The sequence below is a fragment of the Cavia porcellus genome, unplaced genomic scaffold, assembly GCF_034190915.1.
Source record: "Cavia porcellus strain 051 isolate PalLab524CR breed Dunkin Hartley unplaced genomic scaffold, mCavPor4.1 scaffold_6, whole genome shotgun sequence".
Lineage (NCBI taxonomy): Eukaryota > Metazoa > Chordata > Mammalia > Rodentia > Caviidae > Cavia > Cavia porcellus.
In genome coordinates, this window is record NW_026947489.1 from 10,320,919 (window position 1) to 10,348,396 (window position 27,478).

The window sequence follows — 27,478 nt, forward strand, 5'->3', positions numbered from 1 at the left end:
TCTTGGGGTGGTCACTGTTTGCATTACAGTTACTTTTGTCAGACCCAAGATGCACACTTCCTAGGCCTCAGATACACGCAGTCCCCTTCCCCTCCTTTGCTCTCCTCCGCCCTGGGCTGAGGCAGGAAGCGCCACCACTTTGACTTGGCACCACAGCTGTCCTGTTTCATGTATTCAACAGGTAGGCAGAAGGACAAGGACCCTTAATGTTTTCCACTAGGGCTTCATTCAGCATTACCACGAAAATCCTGAACACATTTTCCATAGAAGTGCCACTGAAGAAGTACCACTTTTGTACTCAGGAGGCTGAGGCAGGAGGATCCTTGCGTGTCCAAGACCAGCTTAAGCTACGAAGTTAGCTCAAGGCCAGCCTGAACTGCATAGCAAGACCCTGTCTCACAAAGACAAATTTAAAAAAGTATTACTTTTGGAGTACAAAATAGGTTAAAAACCTTATAATGGGCTCACTTAGGAATGTAATGAATAGAATTAAAAATGCATTCTGAGTTTTGCTTAAACCAACAGACTAAAAATGCCTTTTGGATCAGAGTCCATTTGCAAGAGGGGTTACATACAGCCCCAAAACTACTAATATTAGAAATCTGGTTATTTCATACTGTCTTCATAATTTTAATATTAACAATCAAAACACAAATTATTAACTAATACTTTGTATATTTTCCCATACTATTTATTTCCTCAAAGATTTGAAGCTTTTATGAAATTCATTAGTACTGCTACCAGACACCAACTCAAAGATGAAGAACTGTCTTTCTTCTCAACACCAGTAGAACTGTCTGGTAGTCAATAACAGCCATATAAAAGCGGGTCATGGTGACGCACACCTGTAACCCTAGCACTTGGGAGGCTGAGGCAGAGAGCCTGTCACAACTTTGAGGATAGTCTGCGCCACATAATCTCAAAGCCAGCCTGACCTCCACAGTGAGACCCTGTTTCAAGAAAACAAAATCCACATATAAACAGCAAAGCAGAAGGTTCTCTATCTTAAATAAAAGAGGCTCCTTAACTGTTCAGTGCAGTCTCGGAGGGTTTGGGACTGAGGAAAGTGTATCACAATGACTGGAACACGTCACTCACCACTCGGAAGACTCAGGCTGTCATAAAAATTCTTTAAAAAGGTGCTGGGATTATTGACTGTGTGGGAGCACAGCTGTGGCAAAATCCGCTGCCGAAAAATCACGAGCTGAAAGCCTACCACACGTGCTCCTATCAGTGCTTCACAGAAGGCTCTGGGGGAATCTCAGCTTGGGTTTCATCAGCCTCCACAGGCGCTGAACGCGGTGAGGGCTTTCCCAAAATAACACATGTCTAGTTTTTCCTAAGGGAAGGCCACGACTCCTAGGACAGCCTCTCTGGAGCGATCGTGGCTCTCTGCCCGCGCCCTGGAGCCAGGCCAGCAGGGGAATAGCTGTCCTGGATGCATGCGCTTCCTGTCATCCTGGTTCTCGCCAGAACAAGCAACATGAGCCAGGTTATGCAAGATCCTGGGGCGAAGTCTGAGTCGGGTGCTAAGGAGCCTCAGAGATGATGCTCGGGGCCTGACATGGGGGGAGCAGGGCCAGTAACCTGCAGAACCCGGGAGAAGAGCGGTCCTCTCAATCTCAGGCCATCCTGAGGGTCACTTGAGGGTGGCTGTCACCCTGCTGTTGAATGAATAGCTGAAGCCACCTTCCTAAAAGCCTCAAAAGGAAAGCCTGCTGCTGCTCTGAGAATAACAGCCATCATCTCCCATGGACCGACATACCTGTTTTGGTTACCAGAATCATTCTTCGTATTGAGTGACTATCTCAAATGTTGAGTTTTAAATAGTTCCAGCTGGTAAAATTCTAACTACTAGGGTTGTTACTCTAGGGAAATAGTCCTTATGGCCCAGTTCAGACAAAAATTGATACCTCTCCTTTCTGTCACCGATAACAGTACCTTTCTAAGGGCAAATGTGACAGTGTCTCAGTGTATCAAATCATCACACCATCAACAAATACATACAATTTTATCTGTCAAGTATCCCTTGATAAAACTGGAAAGATAAGGCTGTTTATTTCTATGGCAAAAAAAAAAAAAGTATGTGTGAATTCATTTCTCCTTTGAGTAGAAAAAAAAATAAACGTGCTGACTGAACCTACAGTTTTCTGACTGAATCCAACATGCAATATTCATCATTACCTGCTCACAATCTTAGATCTTCAGGATAGTCGGTTTAGCACGTCAAGGCAAACGCTAAACTGAACCGCATTATCCACAGCACTCGGTGGATTTTTCAGTCTAACATGTGAAGTCAGCCTTACCCACTGCACCCGATGACTTTGTTATACAGATAGGATGGCAGCCCTTTCAGATGAATGTTGTTATCCACATACACGTACTGTAGTTCTCGAGATCGACCTAGATCTGGAATAGAAAGAAAAGCGCTGTCATTCCTTTCAGTGGGCACGACGGCCCTGTGAAATGGCCTGGCTTCGAAAATTTCTGGGCTGGAAGAAAAATGTTGTTGGTTTAAGTCTGACTGTAGAATGATGTGGGCTGCAATATTCGATTGTGTGTGCGTCCGAAAATGTGGCTGGGGAAACTCTACTTAACTAACGTAGGCTTGGTTTCTTGAACTGTTAGATAAAGTAACTAGGATGAGAATATTATCTTTCCACGTAAAGATTCTTTGACATCTTCTAGGCCATTGTAAGCCAAGGAGAAGTTTGCTGTGGGTGACTGACTGTCAGTTTTCAACATGGAAAAGGTTGTACAAAGGAAGTTGATAGCTCGACCTAAGCCAGACCACTTCTGCCTGTTGGTGACAATTCCTTACTTGGCCAAACTTTAGTCAGGCCCCTGAACCTTCTGGTAGGTTCATCTGTGTACTTCCTTGTAAAATCCAGTTTTAACAAAGAACCCCGCCATATCATTTAGCAAGAAACTCGCTGCCCCATGGCTGATCACCCTCTTATTTCACCATCTCTTAGGTGATGTCTGATCTCCTGGGCCCGTCTGCAGCAAGAATCTTGTTAGGTTCATTAAGCCAGAATTCCCTCTCTCCTCTTAGTAACCTTCCACCCACAGACTCCCACCAGCCTGCTCTTTGACTATGATCTGTATGCTGAGCTGACCCAATCTCTCTCCCCCACAGCAAGACTCCATCGCAGAGTTCCTGTACCTGTCTCAATGGTTGTTAAGAAAGTCTATCTTACTGTGCTCTAAAGTATCACTGCATATTTGTGTTTAAAAAAAAAAATCTATGTGTCAAGATTTCCTATCAAGATTGGAAGGAGGTCAGGGAGGGCTGGACTTTAGCAGCCAAGCAGATGTGGGAATGGGCCCAGATGCCTTGTAGCTATTCGGTAGGCACTATCCAATCACAGTCCTCGAAGAGGGGTGAAGACGGGGTTGACAATGCCAAGGTCAGTGAGCAGGGGCTGGAATGGGAGTAGAGGAGACAGGGATGTGCGACAGAAACAGGATGCTGGACCCCAGAGATGGCAGGGCAACCAGGAGGCAGAGGCTGGAAGACGGCTCAGTAAGAAAACGCGATCCCACATCCCGAGGGTCACCTCCAGTCAGTACAGCACACAGACCAAAGACTCAGACCAGCCCTGCCATGCGCACCACAATTTGTGGCCAAGGCTGGCTTCCACTCCTAGCACGCACTGAACAGGGCTGTTTGTCTTCACTGTCAGAGGCGTACAGCAGAGTTCTGAGCAGCTTTGCTGACCCTCTGCTTCTGATGCTCTTGGAAGCAAAAGCCTCATCTCTGAAAGGCTGTCTAGAGTCCTACTTGTAAACGTAGGAAATAGGCTGAAGGAGATCTCTTCTTCCTAGACTTGTGGTGGTCTAGGAAAGACAAAAGCTCAAGCACTGATAAGTGAGGAAGTTCTTGGACATGCTTACTGTCCAAAAGATAAGCCATTTACCATTAAGGACATTTTAGGCACCGTGCTAGGGCTTGGGGATACAGATAGGAGCCTGGCATTAATGGATGGGAACACAGACATGCAAAGCAGTAAGTGCAATATGACACGATCATTGCCATTAGAGAGGCTTGTGAGCAGTCTACAGCCCTCAGATGGGTCCAACGCAAAGTGACAGGAGGGTACTACAAGGCTGAGGTGAGGAAAGACCCCTGGGGGAGCAGGGAGGGAAGGGTTAACCTCACCCCTCTTCTCTACTCCTAGTCCTATTCCAACAATCCTTCCTGGGACCAGCACTGGAGAAAGTTACAAAAAGAAGCTAACCCTGGGAGCACAAGGACAGGCAAGGAAGGTGAAGTGGAGGCTCTCGGGGAGGTAAGGAAAGGAGGCGGCGACCAGCTGGAGTTTCGGGTACAGTGGTTTTATCTCGCAAAAGGAAGCAGAAGTGATGGGTGTGATTACAAAATCCAAGTCACAAAAGGCACTGGGGTGACTTTTGTGTCCTCCTTTCTCTGTCTGGGGTCACCAATCCTGAAGCTAGAGGAGTCCCTTGTCACCAGGGCATTCCTGCAGCCTTAAAAAGAGTTGTGTGTGGGCATCTATAAGCAGATTTCCCTGGCTCAGATCAAGTCTGACCCCACCCTAAGACTATGTAAATATCCTGTTCTTCCTCAAAATTCTGACCGCTAATTATAGCCCTCATTACCAGCGCTTATCTGTAGCACTATACTGTATTTACCTAATAGTGATTTTCTATTTTCATATATTCTGGCTACGTGTTAATTGGAATTCTTCTGTAAGGAAGAACTATTCTTTCTCTCTCATTTCTTTGTTATGTTAATATAATTCATGGATATTTATTTTATTGTAAAGGGGTATTGTACTGATGGACTGGAACCCATGTGAAGCCAGACCAGACATTCTGCAGCAAGAAAGCAGCTTTATTGGGTGGGGGATGTGGGGAAGGGTAGGGGTGGACTGCCTTGTGGTCCAAGAAAGGGTTTTGAAGGGTTGTTTTTTTTGGGGGGGTGGTGCTCTGCAGAAGAGCCAGGTGTGGGCAGCAGAGTGTGAAGCAGTCATCGTTGGGTACCCTCCTGCGCAGGGTGACTTCTGAGGTTGGAACAGTTCTGGGGAGTTTCTTTTCCTGCAACCCAAGCTTTGAACAGGCTGACCCTTTATCCCAGCCTTTGTTTTTAGGACTCAGGTGATGAGGTCTTTTGGCTGCTTCAGGCTGGCTTGGGGTGAAGTGGGAAGGCTGGGCTGGGGATGTAGGGTCACCCTCGGGATCAGCTGTGGGCACCATCTGATAAGAGACATCCGAGAGGAGCATCTGGTTAGAATTCTGGGTGGTGACTTTGTGACCGTGCTGGGGAGATGAGACCTGGCGGGAGCACGGGCATGACGCAGAGGCCTGCGAGGGGGCCAGGAGTGGTGAGAGCTGGGAGAGGAGCTCCAAAGAGGGACTGAAGGGAGGCAGTGAGTGAGGTGGTGCGGGTGAGGGGCTGGAGAGGCTAAGGCTGCCACGGCTGGGACTGAGGGGAGGACGGGGCACTGCGGGTGGGGTCTGAGAGGAGATGTAAGAGCCCTAGGGTGGTCGGGTTACAGGATGAGGGGGTGCTGCGAGGGTCTGAGGGAGGCAATCAGGGTGTGAGGGAAGAGTGAGACATGTATCTTTGGGTCTAATACAGGAGAGTGCGAGGCACACGTAGGAAGGGTTTGGCTCCAGCGGGTGAACTGGCACTATCACATTGTTAATAGCTCTGGGATCTTGGACTAGGCGATAGGAGCCGCTGGGTTTGAGGACAGGGAGAACAGGGTGTCATAAGGTGAGTGAGTGACCTCCAGAAACCCATCAGTTAACAAGCAGCAGATTACAGGTTTGAGCCCCCTGGGTACTGGGGAACGGAAGGGAAGACCGCGGGGCATTTGAGGCAAATTAGCAGCCGAGTAACGCGGGTGGCCCGAGTGGGCCTGGAGGTGTCTCACTTTCTCGCTGTCCCCTCAACAAAAGGTTGAACTCCCATTTTACTTCCCAAGCAGCACCAGACATTCAGACTAAATCCACAAAGTCAGACCTTGGTCCTCAGTCCCCAGGGAGACTGTGGGGGGTAAGCGAGCCAGAGTGTCTGTGATGTCATTACAAGCCGTCTGAACAGAGGCCTGATACTTGCATGTGTTAGGCGGCATGGCAGTGCCCAGTTCCTCAGCTTTATTAGGACTGCTGAATGCGAAGGCAATCTATAGTTTAGGTGGCTATACAATGTGCTTTAAGTATCAACACACAGAATTACCTGTGAACTAAAAAGCTAAATATACTTATAAAACAGAACAGATGGGCTGGGGATTTAGCTCAGTGGCTTGAGTGTCAGCTTGGCAAGCACAAGGTCATGAGTTTGATTCCCAGTATCACAAAAAAAAAAACAGAACACAGAATACCAGAATCCACTTGCAACAGAAAAGACATCAAAATTTCACTTAGAATTCCTACTCTAAATTTCTTTACTGCTCTGATACACAAATTTTAAGCACCAGAGAAAAATTTTAGACTTCAAAGGCAAATAGAAAATTTAAGAAGTTTTTTTTTAAGAAATGAAAATTATATTGACAAAATGCAGATAACCTCTGGTCTCAGATTTGCCTTTCAGAGCCTTGAGAAAGCTAACTCAAGGAAAGCCAAGAAGAGTCTTTACTTGGGTTTACATATCAGTAAGGAGTACTAATCAGTAAGCAGACTAATTCGGAAATCAGGAACAGGGACTTGGAGTCAAGACAATCTGGGTTTGAATCCCCATTCCTCCCTTGACTACATATATGCTCTTAGCTGCTTGTCTGTTTTTTTTTTTTTTTGTACTGGGAATCAAATTAAGGACCTCACACTTCCCAGGCAGGCGCTGTGCCACTGAGCTATAACCCTGGCCTTCTCATCAGAATAACAGGAGACTAAACCTGTCCCTTAAGTTTAGTAAGGATTCTTTAAAAATTTTATCAATTATAAGGCAGAATTTCCTTCTCCAATATATACCAGTCATTATTCTCACCGTGATTAGTGAGTGACACATTTGGAAATACAGCATACAGTCGCAAGCCTATTAAGAGAGAATTCTCCTTGGCTGGAGCAAATGGGGCTAGCCCCCTTCTACACTTCAACTGTACAAAAAAGTTAGAGGCCACAGCGTCTGGAGACAGTGATTCATCCCCTCAAGCCAAGGATACAAAGTGGGTAAAGACAGCAGAAGTGCCTCTGTCCTCTAAGTACCACCAAAGGGCTCGTACAAGTCAAACAGGTGACACTAAGATCACACTACAAAGTCACACAAAAGCTGATAGTCGCTACTTCTTAGACCGTCTTCTTTCCTAGCCCAGTGGTTTTCTTTTCTTTTCTTTTTTTTTTTAATGAGTAATAAATGATTTAAAAATAAGAGTTGGCTTACATTTTTATCTTAGGTATTAAATATTCTAGAGAATTTGATTCACACCTCCTGACCACAATTTGAGGAATGCTATTTCTTATACATGTCATAGCAGTACGAACCATTTTATGCTAACCTGAGTCGAAGCCAGTATCTGCTGTGTTCAAAGCTTTTGTGTATTAGCCACCCGAGGCCAAGTAGACATGTGTGTTTAATACAGATAATTAAACTTCCCAAATAGAAAAATCTGATGTCGAGTGAAAAGATCTTGTGGAAATGACACAACATAGTGGGTTTGGAGTCAGAAGTGAGTCTAAATCCTGGCCCTCACTTACTGCTCCCTGCCTCTGAGAGAAATGCAATGCTCATCTCTTTCCTGCTCCCTCTGCTGTCTACCGCTTGTCTCTGAGACTTGCTATAAAGATTAGCAATGTAGATGGTGCTAAGCTTGATATCTTACAAAATCACTGGTGCCTGATACTTCTTAAGCCTTTTACCGCCCTCTGACTACAAAGCTCAAGGGACAGAGTGCAGGATGGGGACCAGAACCAGGCGGCTCTGTGGTTTTAGCTGACACAGCACAGCCTGCTGGTGAGGCTGAAGCAACTGAACGCGAGGCAAGGTCACAGTCTGCAAAGGGGCAGCTCTGACAGCCTCACCAGAGGAGCTCGCTCCGCTGGCACAGCCCCAAGCACGACACAGCGGCGTTTAGACCATAATGAGGTTAACACAGGAGCATCTGCTGCCTCAAAAAGCTTTGCGACAGTTCTCATCTCAACACAGGACACTTTCACTCAACAATTAGGAAGGGAACATTTATTTACTGAGGTCATTTGTTTTCTACCTTCAATTAACACACATACTTTGCCATAAATACACCATACAATATTTTTTAACGTTCACCATACAATATTTTTTAACACCATACAAAAATGCACATTGTATAAAATTTACAAAGTTGGGAAGGGGCCAAGCCCAGCAAGCTACGTACCAAAAGTATTTATTTCCCTTCTACCTTTCTGACTCACACGTCAAAGTTTGTTACTTAGGAATTAGCCAAAGTGAGGCGTCCTTCCCAAATTCCAATTCTTTTCGTGTTTTAAGCTTTAAGGTCCTCACACATGCAATCCACATGGCTGAGATGGAACAGATGCTCTCGTGTTTAGGTTGTTTTAAGTCTGACTGTAAAACCAAGCGGGGTTGACAGCACAGGATCAGGGCAGAACCAGATCTGTGATCGCCATGAACTCATCACAGCACAGAACTCTTCACGGGGTGGATGGGCAGTCTCTCCACCAAGGAGCTGGGGCCACAGGAACCCCTGGGCGCAGCAGAGACTAAAACGGGTTGTTCAGAACACGCTACCAGTGTTAAACCACTCATCACAGGTCAGCAAAGCAGAGATACTAGGAGTCAGAATTACAGCATTTTTAAAATTACTAAAGAACGTGGGGTTTTCTTTAGTGCTTTCAGGGTAATTTAAAATGTGCTCCAAATAATTTTCAAATTAATTTAAATTATTGATATGATGCCTTTTATAGTTTCAGTCACTTTTTGAGAATAAGGAAAACGTTGAGTGCCACCTTCTTTAAATGTACATACCACGTATATAGACTCGATTAAATCTTTTACTCACACTTTCTGATCTACTGAGTTTTATAAGATAAAATTTCACATTGAATGAAAATTTAATAAGGTACTATATATTCAGTAGATAAGTAATAACTTTTTTTAATTTTTATTTTTTATTGGTACCAGGAATCGAACTCACAACCATACACTTGCAAAGCAGGCGCTTACGCCGCTGAGCTAAATCCCCAGCTCCCTAATAATTTTTTATTAATTAAATTTATTGGTATATTTTAAAATGTACATAATGGTCACTTTCACCACACGGACTTTGTCCTATGCAAGACTTATCTCAATGTCTTTTTTTCCTCCATTTCTTCAACCTCCCTTCAACTCTTCTTCCCCTTGTTATTTACAAAAGCTTTGTTTCCATTTCTTCCTGTTTTCCTCATTTATTTCTTTCCCCTTCCTCCCTTTCCCCCTCCCTCCTCCCTAGTTCCCGTACCCAATTCAGTATTTTCTTCCTATTTCATAATACCTAGTATATATCCTGGTCTTTACTCACACTTTCGATTTCTCTCCCAATAGAAGAATAACAATGTGATGGCTACCCAAGGGCATTTCACTGAAGAGTGTGGTCTCAGTGTCCATCCATTTATCTATGAATGTCTCAGCTGTACCCTTTATTCTGCGTAGCACTCCATTGTATAAAAAAACTGCATCCTCTTTATCCATTAAATGGTTGATGGCCATTTGGGCTGTCTCCAAGACAGCGCAAGCTATTACAAACTGTGCTGCTATAACATGGGTGCACGTACATCGCTGTGGCATGATGCTTTAAATTCTTTTCAGAATGTACCAAGAAGAGGAATAGCTGGGTCAAGTGGAAACTCTAATTTTAGTTTTTTGAGGACTTCCTACACAGTGGTTACATTAGTCTACACTCCCATCAACAGTGGAAAAGGGTTCCTTTGCCCCCACAGCCCTGCCAGCATTTGTTACTGATTGATTTTTGGGTGATAGCCATTCTTTCTGGAATGAAGCAGAATCTCAGTGTTGTTTTTATTTGCATCTCCTGAAGGTTCAGTGATGCTGAACATTTTTCATATATTTATTTGCTGTTTTTACTTCTCTGTCTGGAAGTATCTGTTTATTTCAGATGCCCATTTTTGGATTGAGTCTTTAAATTTTGCATGGAGGGGGATCTGATTTTTTTCTTTATATATTCTAGATCCTGGTCCTTTGTCTTAGAAACAGCTGACAAAAGTTTTTCCCATTCTGTGGTATGTCTCTTCACTCTGTTGATGATTTATTTTGCTGGGCAAAGGTTTTTTAATATCATGAGATTCCACCTGTTGACTCCTTGTAATATTTCCTAGTGATCTGGTTTTGTTCATGAAGACTTTGCCTACAGCTGTCTTTAAAAGTTCTATCTATTTTATCTTCCAGCAGATTTAGTATTTATGTTTTAATATTTAGGTCTCTGATCCATTTTGATTTTGGTTTGTTCATGGTGAGAGACATGGGTATAATTTTTGTCTTCAGCATGTGGAAAGCCAGTTTTTCCAGCACCACATATTAAAGAGGCTATCTTTCCTCCTTTGAGGGTGTTTGGCCCCTTTGTTGAAGATAAGGTAGCTGAGTGTGTTTCTGTACCTTCTAATCTGTTATGTTGATCCCTGGGTCTGGTTTTTTTTTTTTTTTTTTAACTTTGTAGTATGATTTGAAGTCAGGGATTGTGATGTACTCTGCCTCACCTTTGTTGTCCAAAATTGTTTTTACTATTTTAGGTATCTTCTGGTTCCATATAAAGGTTAGGATTGTTTTTTTCTAGTTCTGTGAGGGATGCTATTGGTATTTTGATTGGAATTGCATTAAATTTGTATAACAATTTTGAGAATATGGCCATTTTCACAACATTGGTTCTTCTTACCCAATAACAAGGGATAGCTTTCCATTTTATGATACTCTCTTCAATCTCTTTTTTCAAAATACTGTAGTTTTCAATGTAAAAATCTTTTACTTCACTAGATTGATTCCTAAGTATTTCATTTTTTTGGATGCTACTGTGAAAGGTATGGTTTCCCTAATTTCTGAGTTGTTTGTGTACAGGAATGTTGCTGATTTTTAAGTGCTGACTTCATATCCAGCTATGCTTCTCAATTTGGTTATTGAATCTACAAGTCTTTTTGTGGAGTTTTCGGGGTCTTCTGTGTAGAGTACCATGTCATTTGCAAATGATGATTTAACTTTTTCCTTTTCTATCCTTATTCCTTTTTATTTCTCTTGTCTAATTGCTCTGAATATGTTTCCAGACTATATTGAAGAGCAGTGGTGATAGTGGACATTCTTGTCTTGTTTCTGATTTTACAGTGAAAGTTTTCAGTTTTTGACCATTTATTATGATACTGGTGGTTGGTTTGTCATAGATGATTTTTATCAGTTTGGGATTAAGAGCACCTATTCCAATTTTCTGTTGGGCTTTCATCATGAGTGGATGATGGACTTTGTCAAATGCTTTTACTGCATCTGTTGAAATGATCATATGGTTTTTGTCCTTCATCCTGTTAATATGCTGTATCACAATTGTTAATTGGCACATATTGAGCCACCCATGCATCCCGGGGATGATTCGCTTGGTCACGAGGTACAATCTTCTTGATGATTTGCTACGGTCTGTGTGGTCTGTGTCATGGTTTATGTCAGTGACCCCCAGGCCTCATGAGTTTGCATTGTTCATTTGTGATGGTTCATTGTATACTGCTTGAATTGATGGTGTCAGTGCTCCACCCACACAGGGGTGGAGCCAGGATGTGATGTAATGGCAAGAAGAAGGTGTGTTTTGCTTTTTGCTGGTTTGAGTTTGCTGTTGGCGGCCGCCATGAACTGCAGCCCAGCCATGCCTGCCTGTGTTGGAGCCAACTGAGTATGGACTGAAACCTCCAAAAACTGTAAGAAATAAACCTTTCCTTTCCCAGCCTTGGGCTTCAGGTATTTTGTCTCAGCAACGAGTAAAAAGTAACTAAGACAGTCTGTTTGCCAGTATGTTAGTAAGGATTTCTGCATCCAAGTTCATTAGGGAGACTAGCCTATAGTTTTCTTTCTTGGTTGGGTCTGTCTCTGATTTTGATATCAGGATAATACTTGTTTCCAGGAATGAATTTGGGACTACTGCTTCCCTTTCAGTCTCATTAAAGAGTTTGAGAGTAGCAGTATTATATCTTCTCTCACATTCAGTAATGAATCCATCAGGACCTGGGCTTTTATTTTTGGTAACTTTTTAGTTACACTTTCTTTCTTTCTTTTTTTTTTTTTTTTTGTCTTTTTCGTTTTTATCGGTACCAGGGATCGAACTCATGACTGCCTGCTTGCAAGGCAGGCGCTTATGCCGCTGAGCTAAATCCCCAGCCCCTTTAGTTACACTTTCAATTTCATTGACTGATATTGGGTTATTTAGAACTTTTATATCTTCTTGACTCAGCTCTGATAATTTTTTATATCTAGGAATCTGTCCATTTCATCTGCATTTTCCACCTTACTAGAATAAAGGTTCTCAAAGTAGGTAAAGATGATCTTCTGGATTTCTGCAGGACTCACTGTGATTTCATTCATTTCATTTCTATTTGCTTGAATATGAGTTTTTCCTTTCCTTTCCTCCTTTTTTTTTTTTTTTTTTTTGGTAAGGTTGGTCAATTTTATTTAGTCTTTCAAAGAGCCAATTCTTCAATTCATTAATTTTTATTTTTTTAGTCTCTATTGCATTAATTTTTGCTCTGATCTTCATAATTTCCTCCCTTGCACAAACCCTTTGGGTTTGACTTCTTCTTTTTCCAGAAGCTTGAAATTCAACATTAGGTTGTTTATTTGAGCTCATTCTGCTTTCATAATGTGAGAATTCACTGTTATAAATTTCCCTCCTAGGACTGCTCTTATTGCATCTCCTAAGGTCCAGTACGTTGTATCAGCATTATCATTTAATTATAGATACTGTTTACTTTCTTAATTTCATTTGTGATCCACTGGTTGTTCAGGAGGTTGTTTTGTAATTTCCACGTGTTTATGGAGTTTTTGTGATTTCTTTTAACATTGATTTCTGATAGCATGCACAGGAAGATTTCAATTTCTTTGCATTTACTTAAGCATGTTCTAGGAGCTAGGATGTGGTCTATTTTCAGTGATAACAATTGTTAAATTTTAAATAACTGGTCGTCATAGGTCTGTGTGACCAAAGCCTGCCTTCGCTATTAGTTTAAGTAGGCGTGCCCCAGCATCTTTGTTTCTGGTGCCCAGTTCAAGTAGCAGCAAAAATAATAACCAACTGGCTACGCACTGTGCCAGATGCCAGGGGCTCCAAAATGAAGATTTTCAGTAGTGCCTACCTTTTCTTATAGTCTAATGAAAGCGGAAAAAAAGGTTCATATTGATTGCATACGTATGGGATATTTGTTGAGTGATTTGTGTTTAAATGGATTTTACTGAATTCTCACGCTAATGCTATGCAACAGGTGCTACTGTTACTCTGTTGCTGAGACTAAGTAACTTTCTTCTGCTCACATTCATATAATTATTAGATGGTAGACTGGGTTTAAAGGCACATCTGCCTGCTTCATCATGATGTTTGCTAGTAGCCTCCCTGATGCATAACTTCTTGTTAAGCAGGGTGCCCCTACAATGGAGAGTCAGTACTGCCTAGTACCCACAGGAGCTGGGGAAATAAGAGGGCTGGCGCTGTACCCAAGGCATCCAGGTGTGACATCAGAGCTGGGTCAGGAAGGAGACACTGCCGAAGAGATAAATAATAAATGAAGTATTTCTTTGCTTCCTATGAGGTGTATACGCTTGAAAGCTCAGCTACTCAGGAGTCTGAGGCAGGAGGAGACTGAGGCATGAGGATTGCAGGTTCAAGGCCAACCTAGCAAACTTAATGGGACCCTCAAAATAAAATATGAAGTGTTGGGATATAGCTCAGTGGTAGAATGTGACATGCATGCATGAGATGCTACAATCAATCTAGAGTACCCCCAATCCATGCCCCCCTCCAAAAAAAAAAAAAGACCATAGAGATGGTGGGCAGTTCTGACTCACAAATTTCGGGCAGAATATCAAGAATTCCTTCAGAGAAGATCCCAAGAAGAAGCCTTTATGATTGCCCAATGAGGCACAGACAGCACACTAGTGTCTAGCGCCATGGCAGCTAAGGTGAGGAGCAAAGTCCTCATCACTCTGTGTAGCATCTGGAAATGCTGCTCAGATGGACCGGGGTCTGTTTCTACATTTTGTTTTGAATTTAAGAACTTTGCTGAGAATTATGACTGACGAGAATTCCAGATTCTTGCTTCTAAGTCAGCTGACGACATCTTCCAGACTCGCGAGCACTGCACATCCTTGTCACTCCCTTACAAGCTGCAGGTTCCAGGACCAAAATAACACACAATGTTTACTGGTGGACTTTCTGCTCATAGTTCTGGTCCTCGTACTACTTTTCATGCCTTTTTAAGAATGAAGAGCACTTTCTTTGCTTTGTTTTTAATTGATCCTTGGAAAGCGGGGCTCTCTGTCTTCATCTTAGTCCTCCATCCCCCAAATCCTACTCTATTTTTTAGAGAAGAAGACATATTTGTCCACAAAAGCACATTTAACTCAGGTGTAATTTTCTCATCACTCATTAGCACTGTAGGTCAACATCTGTCCCATGCTGAAGAACCCGTATCAAATAATCCTGTTAATTTTCCAAGAAACTTTAAGGCAGGAGCATAACAAATGAAGAAAGTGAAGGGCGGGCACTAAAGAGCGCTTAAACCAGACAGGGATAAAGGATTTTTCATCGCCAATTCTTGCAAAAGGAGCTCAAAAAAGAGCACTTAACACCCATTTTCTTAAAGAAGGTTTCCTCCCAGAGTTATAACTTTACTCCTGAAACATGGTCTCTTCGGATGTTAGTTAACAGATGATTCTCTCCCATGTCTTTTCATTGCTAGTTTTTGAACCTTATTTCATGACTTTCTTTTCTTATTTTCCAATATTTCTTTTTTATTTTTGAATTTCTTTCCACTTTTGTATTTCTTTTCCTTTGATTAGTGACCCACCCAACAATTTATCCAGTACACAATTTTAGTCACATTTTGTTCCCCTTTAGAAAGCAATTACCATAATTTCTGCTCAAAAACAGGCCAGCCTCCAACTTCTGAGACTGTCTTCACTAGAATAAACTTGTTAGCACTGCAATTTATTTAAGGCCGCAAACTTTGCAAATTAGTTCCAACAAACAATGACCTTCAAGGCAGCGGTCCTTTAAAAGACAGGCAAATACATTCATAGTTCATCTGAGTACAATTTACACTCACCCCTATGTCTGACACTAAGAAATTATTAACAGATACATGTACTGAAACATTACATGGTACCTGATAAATAAACACAATTTTTATGTTTCAGTTAAAAAATTAATTTAAATTTAAAAATGAACTATTAGTTTTTACCTAGTTTTTAATAGTGGATTAAAGACAAAATAGTTTTACCTTGGAAACTTAAATTCTTTAGTTGAAAAATCATAAATAGCACCTTCTAACTTTGCAAGCAAATATGGAAAAAGCAAGAACAAGATGCAAAACAAAAAATAAGTACAGTGAACATATTGGTATCTTTTTTATGCCATTTACGATAACAGATGAGATTTCAGCCTATGTCTGAAAAAATGCCAGGGAGCTAGTTTCTAACAGTGTACTCATTGGCCATAACCTATCTTGTTTTTCTATACAAGGTATTGAATTCCTATAGAAAAACTACTACCACTACAAAAAGCTAGTAGTCTCCTATTGTATAACCACAGGGTTAGTTTCGTTGCCTCATCTATGCCAGTGTGTGACACCACACCAACGATGCCATCCATCTGTATCCCATGTCTGGACACACAGAATAACTTTCCTCACAAAAATAAACATTCCACTCCTAGAATCTGTAAGAAACAGCTAACTGTGATGATAGGTGGAGACCTCAGTCCATTAACAGCATCTAACTTTTAGGCTACTTTGAGGTAGTTTAGTTTGTCAGACTATTCTGCAAAACTTCAATGTCATGCGCCAAGTTCTTGATTAAGAATTTATCCACTATTTTCTAAATAAACATTCGATATAAATTCTACCTGGGCAACACTTTTGCTTTCTTCTTTTTTTAACTACAGAATTTCTTAGAGGTTGACTAACATACACTACGCCACAGCCAGCTTGCACGTGGGCAACCTGACAACCCCCAAATCTGTTACTCAACATTAAATCGTTGTAAACATTCCCAAATAATTTGGCTTGTTAATTATGCAAGAAAATGAGGAGCACTTGGCTAAAAAGAAAAATAAAAACCTTAGAGGAAAGAGTCCTTTCTTTGTATTTCCCTACAGTTTTAGAAGCCAAAAGGTGAGTCACAATTCTGTGAGCTCTTAGTCAACAGAGCTCTATTGACAGGAAATAAAGTTTGGAGACCTTAGCTAACTTTCCTAGCATCGGGCTCAAGTGACTCCTTTTTTCCTCCTCTGCTGACAGCCACCACTGTGAACAAAGCCCCTGCCTCTCATCTGTCACTCAATTGCCATGGTACAGCAGTCGCAGGAGCATCCTCTGTGATTCACCTTTTCATCTGAAGAAGAACACAGTCAAAGTATCTTAAGGGCTTTGGCAGTGTTACAAGTGGCTTAAGGAGCACACACTCAGGGTTAAGGGGTTCCACAGCATTGCAAGCAATTTAAGTCATCCCATGTAGCGCTTCTGAAGCTGTCTTCTGAAGCAGCCATAGCTGACATCTTTTAAGAAGACCATAGAAACTAGTTTCCTCTTAAATTGGACTCCTTTGGCAAGCAACTAAATTCAGTAAGTGGCTCCCAAAATAAGATTCCCACCTCCTCGCACAGGCAGGGGCATGCTAGCACCCACTTCACACCGTTTTCCAGTTCCTATATTAGACTCCTAGAACCATGGTTACACGTAGGAGCCTTCTAGTTTTGGAGAACTTGAGGAAGAGGGGCAGTGTGTAGGGGCTCTTCCAGCGACTGTCTGAGGCACCCATTCAGTTCTGCATGGATGGGGAGGACCAGCAGCCATACGCTGCGTCTGACTTTCTCCCAGATAGTTCTTGGTTTATCAAGGAGCTCAACAAAGACTTCAAGTGCACAGACTTAACTATTTTCTTCCTAAAGACAACAGAAATCCCTTTGCATTCCTGCCTTTTATTCCTTTAAATTTTTTCAAAGGAAGTGAAAATAAATAAAAACCAAGCCACATGCCTAAAAAGATTGCTGACATTTGGCACACTGCAGTTTCTCCATACTCATGGGCAGCTCCATCTCCCGTCTCCTGAAGCCTTGTTTGGGTGACCTCACACGGTGGCTCTTCAGTTGTCTCATCCAATTCTCTTCAAAGAGTATCCAATACACCCCAGGAAGCAAGGGCACCAGTGCATGTATTTGCTCCTTGGCCATTTATGCTTCCCATTCTCAAAGAATCAAGCCTTCAGCGAGGCAGGGCATTGCTTCAGGTAGGTTGCTTCCTTTCTCCTAGATAAGCATCATCCCTATCCTCTTGCTTTCAGGCTTCTTTCCCTACTCCCAGACTGTATCCTGCTATGACCGGGAGCCTGCTAAGCTGCGACAGTGCCCAGGGCAATGTGAAAGCTGTTTCCACATTTGAGGTCATCAATAGCCCCAAGCCTGAGAGTTGTGGTTATTTCAGCCGTTAAGAGACACTTTGCTCAGAGCTCAGCACAGACCCTCTGACACCACATGATCCAGGTCACTAGTGTTATGGCCTGTGTCTAGATGTCCCCCAAAGCCTCGTGCGATCGTAAGAGGAGCTTTGCAGGGCTGGCTGGATCGAGAGCGTGCGGTGCTGGGACTAAGGATGTGATGCTGGGGTTGATTTAGGGTGTGAAGCTGGGTTGAAGGGTGTTCCACGCTGGAGGAGCACTTACTTTAAGGACAGGTAGCCTGGATAGACAATAAGGCACAGAAAGAGGGTTGTTTTTGTTGCTGATTGTCACTTGCTGGTTCTTTGCTGCACTCTGCCCACCATGAATGCCTCTCTGCCATGTCACCCTGCCTTGGAGCCAGCCACCAATGAACTGAAACCTCTACAAACTGTGAACCCAAATAAACCTTTCCTCCTTTAACTTTGGTGTTAGATATTTTGTCTCAGCAATGAGAAAATGTAACTAACACACCGAGACATAAAAATTATTCTGTAATAATGGTATTCAACACTAAATATTGTGTTCAAAAGACAAGATGCCCACATCCTCAGCCACGTCCCACCCTGTCCCAGAATTCCACACGGTACATCCAGGAGATAACCAAGGAAACGGTGACAGTGCCAAGACAGAAGAGAGGCTCGACTCTCTCTCTATTAAAACAAAGGTGGGACTGGTGGCAAATGACCAGGAGAGTGAAGAGCCAGGGCTGACAGCAATGGTGAGGCAGGGAAAATAGGAAAGGTGGGGCACGGATTTAGCCCTTTGACTTAAAAAGTGGAAGACTGTGGGGTTCTGGACAGAGCGAGGGCTCTCAAGCTAGCTAACGGGGTATCTGGCTACGAGACCTAAGCACAGGGCAGTGGAGCCAGCTCTGGCAGGCTGGATGTAGCCAGTAGCTGTGACAACGGGTGTAACAAAGAACTGAACAAAAACACAAGGAAAAGCAAGTTGTTACAGCAACTTCAGAATTAAGGAACCAGCGGCTTTGTGGAAATTGAGAGGGGACAGGCAAAATAAGAAGAAATGCTAGCATCAAGAATGACCCAGATAACAGGTCTCTGCTTGGTGTTTCTCTAAAGGTCCCTGTTGCTGAAGGATCTTCTGGAGTTAGACAACAAGAAAGAAAGTCACTGAGAGCACCTGGCTGACACCCAAGGAGGAGGAAAAGGCTCGGGGTGCCAGGAAAACGGAGAGGTGGACCGCACCGAGGCCACTCGGTGTCCTTAGCAGTATCTGAACACAAAACGGCAGAACAAAATCGAGCACTGAAGATGGCCACATGAGAAAGAGGCTCGATATGGTTCAGCCACGTTCCCAAACAAAGTCATCTCCCAGAGAGACCCTGCCTGGAAGGTGAAGGTAACACATCAAGGGTCAAAGAATACAAGACTTAGCACCTAGAAAAGTCTAAGCTCAATTCTGTCTCTTACTCCCTGAGATTCAGGGCAGGGTATTCAACTGCCATCCATTTCCTCATATGAACTGTTAAGCTGTCCATGGGTTTTGCAAGAGATTCTGTCATAAGGTTTTGTAGTAATTAAAGTAGAGAGTAAACAGAATACTTGGCCAGATGCAATAATATTCAACAAGTGAAAGGTACTGATTGTTAATCATGCAGAGTCACAGTAGTGTTTTGTGTGGAGCAACATTCCCTACATGATTTATAACAACAATAATAATAAATATAATAATAGCATAGGCAACTCAGACTTAACAAGCTAATCTGTTTTTCATAACATCTGAAAATCGAACCATAAGACAACATTGCTTAAAAAGACTTTTTGGCTTTGCCCCAAACTCCGATGCTACGCCAGGAAGCTGGGTGTTATGCCACATGAATCAAACCCTCCTATCTTTTTCTTCTCCCCCGCCTCCCTTCCTTTGTCTTCGTCCCCCTTCATAGATGACCAGCACTGCTGAGCCACACTGGGAAGTAGCTGGGAGGGAGTCAGCCCTGGTACAGGCCACGTTTGCATTTGCCTTAGGAAGTGGTACTCAGGCTTTAGAGATTAGTACGGCGTGGGGGACGCTTTGAATATGAGCAAAAGGGTAACAAAACTGAGAGGCTGCACGTGGTAATCTGTGTGTTGCATCGTATTTGAGAGCTACCCACACTTGTGCAGGGTTTTATAGCCTTCTCCCTGGACTGTCCCACTAAGCAGGGTAACAGCATCATGTGTGGCTTATGAAACAGAGCTCAAAGTTCTGAGGGGCTCCAAGGATTTACTGCAGGCCACACACTGTGACACGACAGGGCCCAGCAAGAACCTGGATCCCTGGACCTGTGACCGCTGCTTGCTCATTATAATTGTCCTGCAACCACGGGGTGAGAGCTGCATGTGCATTTGTTTCCTAAAATACATTTATATTTCATATTCTTTTCTCTCAAAAGCTCTAAGTTCTTAGGTAGCTTGCTTTTGGAATAGCTTTATTTGATTTTGTTACTATTATGAGTTTTGAATCTATATGTGCACAAGTGACCTCCTTAAATCTAACATTATTATGTAAATGGATTTTGACATCTTTAAACTTCTCTGGAAGAACTTTAAAATAAAAATAATATGTGCAACATATTATGTTAGAAAATATTTTCTTTCAGGGACTAGTAAATTATTCACTTCAGTGCCCTCAGAGATAAACTATTCATTACAAAAATGCCTCTATGAGTAAAATCATACAGTACTTATTTGACAGTTGAGAGTTCTACAGGACTTCACAATTTTTTTTTTTTTTTTTTTTTGAGACAGGGTCTTGCTCTGCAGTTCAGGTGGCCTTGAATTCACTTTGTAGCCCAGGTTGGCCTTGAGCTCTCAGCAGTCCTCCTGCCTCAGCCTCCCAAGTGCTGGGATTACAACATGTGCCACCAGCCCAGCTTGTTTTAATTTTTTAAAATTGGAACATTTGTTTCTTACAACTTAAAAAAAATACAGTTTTATGTGACATAAACGCTCTATTAAAAGTTTATATTGTTCAACATAAAATATGTCAAAATGAGCCAATTACAGAAATCTATAGTGGACAATATTATTATCCAGGGTAACATTTCAAGCTGGGCACGCAGTTCTGCCACTTTGAAAGAGTTTAAAATTTTGTAGTCAGGTCACCTGGCGATGGTGGTTACTGGGATGCTCGCCACCCATTTTCTAGATGGAAGCTGATATCTAAGCAGAGGCATCTGTACCAGCAGCTCTCTTTTGCAGATTGCTGGATACCATGTCAAATTTATCGCTGCGAACATACACTGTAATTCCCTTCTTAGGGTGATTATTTCATAGCTCATGTATTTTGCTCCTAAGCAGATTTTCAGCATTGATTTTTTTACAGCCATGAAATGCCTTACTGACATACATATCATTTTTCACCAGGGAATGAGGCTTTGTTCACTACAAAAATGAGCTGACGGAAGCTTCTTCAATCTAAATAGAAAGAAACAAATTCATCCCAGTCAAAGAAACAGAGCTGGGCCCGGGGATCTAAGTCAGTGGTAGAGTTCTTTTCCAGCACATGTGAGGCCCTAGGTTCTATCCCCAGTACTTTAAAGAAAGAAAGAAAAGTGGATTTTTTTCCATTTTATTCTTTTGCTGTTTTACATTGCCGGGTACGCACAATCACTTACCAAGGGGCAGAAATGCGAGACGGTTTCCAGCCATGGAGAGCTCATTGAGGCTGGGCAGCTGGCAGAGGTGGCGGGGCACATACCACAGCCGATTGCGGTCCACAGTCAGGTACTGCAGAGAAAGGCACAGGTGAAGCCTCTCGGGTAAAGTTAGCAAACGATTGGTAGAAATGTCTAGTGTCTGCAGCTCCTTCAAATCGCCAACCTCTACAACCAAAATCAAAATTAAGATGAATGCATCCTGATAAACTTAAATAAAGAAAATAAAACAAATTAAAGCTGTAACAGTTGAAATAAATGAAAAGCAGTAGCTAGAACTATTTCCACACCATAAAGGCAGAGCTAGGGTTCAGATAGCCCAGCTTTGCTGGGGGTCGTTGATTTAGCCTGTCATAGAATTTCTAAAATCAGGAAAAGTACAGACATGGAGACACAGAGCAATGAATCTGAACTAGAAATCTATCACCCTCAAATTAAAAGTCATTGCTAGGCTCAGAAAACAATTACAGTCCGTTCAAGATACCAGGTTTCTGCTGTTTGATTTACTTCCTATCTGAATGGACAATAGGAGATTTGTGAGTTATAGCATCCCAGTAAGTACAAACTCTTCATATGAATTAGACAGAAGATTTCTGAACTAAGAATTAGGGTGTCTTTTGGAAATTTCCACCATAGGAAAGTGTCTTCTAAGATGAAATTATTGTACACAACATTTTTAGGTACTGTCCACCACGTGGCTCATTTAAAGATTCACTTGAAGTGTTGGTATCTGATGGAGACTTCGTTTAGTTCCACCCAAATTTAATGCTTTCTCTCCAATACCTCATCACTGATGTCTATAGTTGCAGTCTGTTCCTTGGTGAGAACAAGCATGTGCTTGCCAAACCATTAAGTCTTGAGACAAGATTGGGAAGTTCTTTACGAGGAACACTGTCGTTTTAGGGGAAGGACATTTACTATGCCCCAGGACAAAACATTCTACCCAAGGCTCTACGTGAGGGCCAGACAGGAGAAGCCTGCTTCTCCTCCATCACGGACACTGTGTGCTAAAGACCATCATGATGTCCTCTACTGCCCTTCTCCTACCCTGACCCCTTTCCATCCCACCAAGGGATTGTAGCGCCCAGGCACATTCTAGGTGGGTTAGGACTTGGGATGACATTAGCAATGTCTTCTCTTTGGGACACAGACCATGTACGGCCTGCAAAACGTAAAAAGATTTACCCTCTGGCCATTTATAGAAAATGCTTTCTGTCTTTACACTTACTGTAAGTTAAGAGCATTTCTTACTAACTAGTGCTTAAAAAAATAAAAAACAATATAAGTACAAAATAAACAAGTTCCCCAAATTTCTAAATCCCAAAATAAGTGAAATTGAAGCAACACATTTCTACATAAACCTCAAGTAAAAGACATTGCAAGGAAAATTAGAAAACATTTTTGATAAAAACTACCAACATGAGATATCAACATTGATGGGCTACAGTAAGGGAAGTAGTAAGTGGGAGAGTTAAGTTTTAACTCTATATTAGGAAAAATGTTCTCAAATTCATTTCTTAACCTTCCACTTTGGGAGAAAAAGTAGGAAAAAACTAAATATATAGAAATTAGAAAAGAAGAAATGACAACTAATATACAACAATGAAATAGAAATTGAAAATACATTATTTAAAGTTCAATAAAAATAAAAGTTCTTTCTGAAAGGGTTAAAATTGGTAAACTTTTAGCGAGGCTGAAGTAAATGAATAAATGAATGAGTAAAGCAGTGAACAGAGGGACAGTGCACAGACTGCCAAGCTCGGGAACAGAAGAGGAGACATCACCACCGACTTCATGGCGCTGCTATGGAAAGTGGTGTGCAGATGCCTCAAAAAATCAAAAATAGAAATCCTATGTGACTCAGCTAGCTCACTTCTAGGTATCTTCTCACAAGAGTTAAAGTCATCATGTCACAGGAATATATGCATACCCATGTGTGTAACAGCACAATTTATAATAACAGATCTATAACAAAAGATCTTGTAAACAGTGTATGTATCCATTTATAGGCAAATGGATAAAGAAAGGGTGGTATCTATACACAATCGAGTACTATTCTATCACAAAGGAAGATAAATTTGAGGAGTTCACAGGCAAATGGATGCAATTTTAGAAAATAACGTCCAATGAAATAAGTCAGAAACACAAACTTAAATATCACCTGGTTTCTCTTATGAGAACCATATACACAATTCAGGAAAAGACAAACAGTATGATTTTTTTAAAACAGTGTTACCTTTCTATGGGGGACCCTAAAGGAGGTCATATATTGCAGAAAACCCACTACACTGGCGGTCCGTAAAGAAGAAATTGAAAATCCACTGCAGCAATCTCAGTGACCAAGGTGACCCAAACAGCAATTCTACATACTAATAAATGTCTGGACGTTAACGGCCATTAGTTTGAGCACCTCTTGTAATTGTAGAGGACAAAAGTAACTTGTATTAATCTCATGGTGTCTCAATAAATTTAGTGTTAAAATATTTATATGAGTTTTTTCTCCTGAAGTGTGTATACATTTTTTTTGGCAGACTCTGTAGCTAGATAGATAAAGGGATTGATAGGGGGAGAAAGAAAGAGGAGACAGATAAGCAGAAGTGGGGAGTAGTTCAAATAACTCCCCAAATTATCTATTCTATTGTTTCAAACATTTTAAGATAAATGCTAACTTATATTATTAGTTTATTCACTGAAATTATATTATATTATTATATTATATTAAATTATTATATTATTAGTTTGTTCACTGAAAAAAGTGTTGGCCTTCTATTTGTTTCTTCTTTGTAAGAAAGAATCTTTTTTTGTCTATGATGTGTACACTTAAGTAACATTTTGACCAGTTGTTTGTTAGTTTGTTTGCTATTTATCTTAATATCATAGTAGACAATAATTAACCATCACTGTTCTCTATTTTCTTATATGATTTTATGTTTTGCTTTATTTTCTCATAGAAGTAAAAATGTTTTTATATTATTATTATCCACTTGTATTACATTAAAGAAAATTTTTAAAAACTATGACAATAAAAAAATTACAAGAAGATATCATGAACACACTTATTATGGCAAATTGGCAGCTCTGATGAAATGAACATGTTTCTGCTCACCAAACCTACTTGAGGAAATCATTAAAAAATGTCACTGATATTAAAAAACTGAGTTAGTAACTTTAAATGTTTCCACAACGGAAAGCCCAGGTCCAGATGGCTTTTTCCGTTCTATTAAATATTTGTTTCACTAAATAAAAAAGAACACCAATTCTTCATAAACTCTTTCAGAACTTAGATAAACTTTCCAACTCTATCTTTGAAACCAATCGAATCTGTTACTAAATCAATCTATTACTAATCTATGAACCCAGTCAAATCTATTACCAATAAATATATTACTAAAGCCAAACAAAAAAAAAACATGCTAAGAAAGTAAGTCATGAAGAATGAATATCCCCCATGAACAGAAATACAAAAAATTCCTTTAAATATTACCAAATAGTAGATGGAAACACATAAAAATAATTGTACATAATGAGCAAGTAGGACTGATGCCAGGAATGTGGGCTGGTGGAACACTTGAAAAATTAATCAGTACAAAAGTATGGTTATAGAAAAAGGACAAAATCTGAACAATCATCTTGATAGATACAGAAAAAATATTTCCCAAAATTCACAATCCACTCATGACAAAAGTCTAACAAACTAAAAACAAAAATGACTCTTTAGAAACCAAACCACGCCTTCTCATGAGCCAGCAGCAGCCATGCAGAATAGGAGGAGACTCAAGAAGCCAAACAATACTTTCCCGTGAGCCAGTGGGGTGGGACACAACAAGAATACCCATTCCCTCACCCTGGTAAATAATTGGCTGATTTGGAGGAACTCAGGCTATGTCAGCTATAAAAAGAATAATAATAATAATAACAACAACAATGCTTGTATTGTCTGATTGACTTTGCAGGCCTAATGCTTGTAGTCTGAACATCTATTTGGAGGATGACAGTATGCATTATAGCAACTATAGGGGATTTCCTTCAGTCTTGTTTTTGAAATCCAATGTTTTGTTCCATTTTATTGTTTTGCTTTATTCACATATCTGATAACCTGAGCAACTACTTTGGAGATAATAATATGCAATATAACCACCATTGTTAAATTCCTATCATCTTGTTTTGAAAACCTGTATTGCTATTGGTTTTTTGTTTCTTTGTTTTTGCTTCTGTTGTTCTCTTTTGGTTTGTTTGCTTCTTGATTTTTTTTCCTCTCTCCCTCTCTCTCTCTTTTTTTTTAAACTGACCCCTTAATCCACTAAGGGGAATCTAAAAAACACCCATAGCCGAACTATTTTGGAGGGGTCAGAGTGTTTTATTCCTTAGATCAGGAGTAAGGCAGTGAGACCAACTCTACCCATTGCCTCTCGATAATTTGTGGGCGGTTCTGGCAACTGCTTTATAAAACAAACAAACAGAAAGCACCAAGAATGGGAAGGAGACAGAGAAGGTTTCTTTATTCATAGTTGGCTTAGTTGTTTAGAAAATCCTAGGGGATTCACAAATGTTCAGACTAACAAGACTAACAAGATTTCCGGGTACAAGATCAACATTAAAGAATCAACTATATTTCTGAATACCAGGAAAAATAATTTAGAATTGCAGTTTCAAAAATAACTATGGAGATATCTTGGGAGTTGTTGGAAATTTTATGTATCTTGATTGTGCTGGTGACTGCATGACAGCAGACCAGAAGGGTGAATTTTCCTGTATGTTAAAATAAAAAACAAAAGCAGTGACTCAAGAATTGTCTTCTTAAATATTTAAAATAGTATGTATTGTTTATTAAAGCAAAATTCCAAAAAGTTCCACATGCTGATTACTGTACCTTATGAAGAAGTGCAATAGTTATTTTTGGTGTAAATTCACATACCTGAATCAGTTTCATAATTTTTTATTTCTAATACAATGTACTTGTATTTTTTCTGGAAAGTCTTTTTTAAATATAGTTTTATGGTTATTTTTAATGTGAATATAATTTATCACACATTTAATATTATTGACATCTTCATAAATATTTATTGCCATGTCGTCTTCATTTAAAGGTAGTTTTTCTGACATCCAGTCACCGCACATTTGTTTCTCTTTTCAGCTGGTCTCCTGCTCTAGCTCCCTGGAAATAAACAGCACTTGTGCACTTCAGTTCCTAATGTCCCTGGAATAACCCTAACTTCACAGTTGTTGACACTGCTTATTTTTATGATAAATATATAATACTCTAATACTTTTCAGCTACTCACAGAGTATTCTGAAAATTATTTCATTATTGTCACATAGTCATTACTTTAACTAAGCATAAAAATAACATTAGGGGACCAATTGCCAAAGAAAAAACACCAGGTCCCCTTTAAATCATCATTCTGGATGATGTGCACTGGCCTAACCTAGAATTTAAATGGAATGGGAAGGAAGCCACCCACTCCGGGCCAAGCCGGTGACCACAGAGAGTCAATAACAAGGTTTGCTATTTTCAAGAGCTGGCTTTTTCCGGTACCACTAAAAACAGCTCTAATTTAAGCTCCAAAGCACTCCTGGCTAAGGAGAATATACAAAGAAAGAAAAAGTATTTTAATGCCAAATTTCATTCTCTACACAGTTAAATCACCTTCTTTGTGTTCGTTTGCTTTCTCTTGATGGGGTTGTAGAATGTATATAATCTGTTATACAGAAATAGGCTCAACCTATAATCCTGTCATTTATTATGAGTTGTGTGACTGGGTTAGTTAGGTATTTGCAAAAAACATCTGTAAAAAAAACAGCTAAGACTAAATAGAATAACCCTAGCTCAAGAAGGGTAATAATGTGAGTAGATGAAATGTATCACAAAATCAATTTGATGATACATTCCGGAAAAATATTTCTAATCTTTAGTTCATCATATTGTACAACATTCTGAATATAAATTCCCTTGTAATTGATGAAGTTTTACCATGGAAACAACTACAAACACATATGCTTACGGCTAACAGAGAAGGGCTCTTGGGAGACAGACATCTCTCAAAAAAACTGAGCAGGACCACCTTTCTGAGCCAAGTGCAAAAAATGAAAACTGACTCAGATTCAGTTGAAATAGCAGTCTGTCTCAAGAGAGGCTAAGGACACCACATACCCTTAAGTTAACCACAAGCATCGAGCAATACAACCTTTCAGAC

General features: G+C 40.8%; 1 protein-coding gene across 8 annotated transcripts in view; it reads right to left on the minus strand.

The window, feature by feature from the left end:
• Window positions 1-27,478, minus strand: part of Lrrc28 (leucine rich repeat containing 28) — a 129,683-nt gene that overhangs the window by 24,643 nt on the left and 77,562 nt on the right. For 4 of the 8 annotated variants that reach the window (XM_003475272.5, XM_005006298.3, XM_063249943.1 and 1 more), the window contains exons 6-7: window positions 21,246-21,452; window positions 2,307-2,409 (exon numbers count right to left, since the gene is read on the minus strand). In XM_003475272.5, coding sequence (XP_003475320.2) covers window positions 2,307-2,409; window positions 21,246-21,452 — 310 coding nt within the window. The remainder of the gene's footprint in view (window positions 1-2,306; window positions 2,410-21,245; window positions 21,453-27,478) is intronic. The other 4 variants (XM_063249945.1, XM_063249944.1, XM_063249947.1 and 1 more) reach the window with 2 other exon arrangements.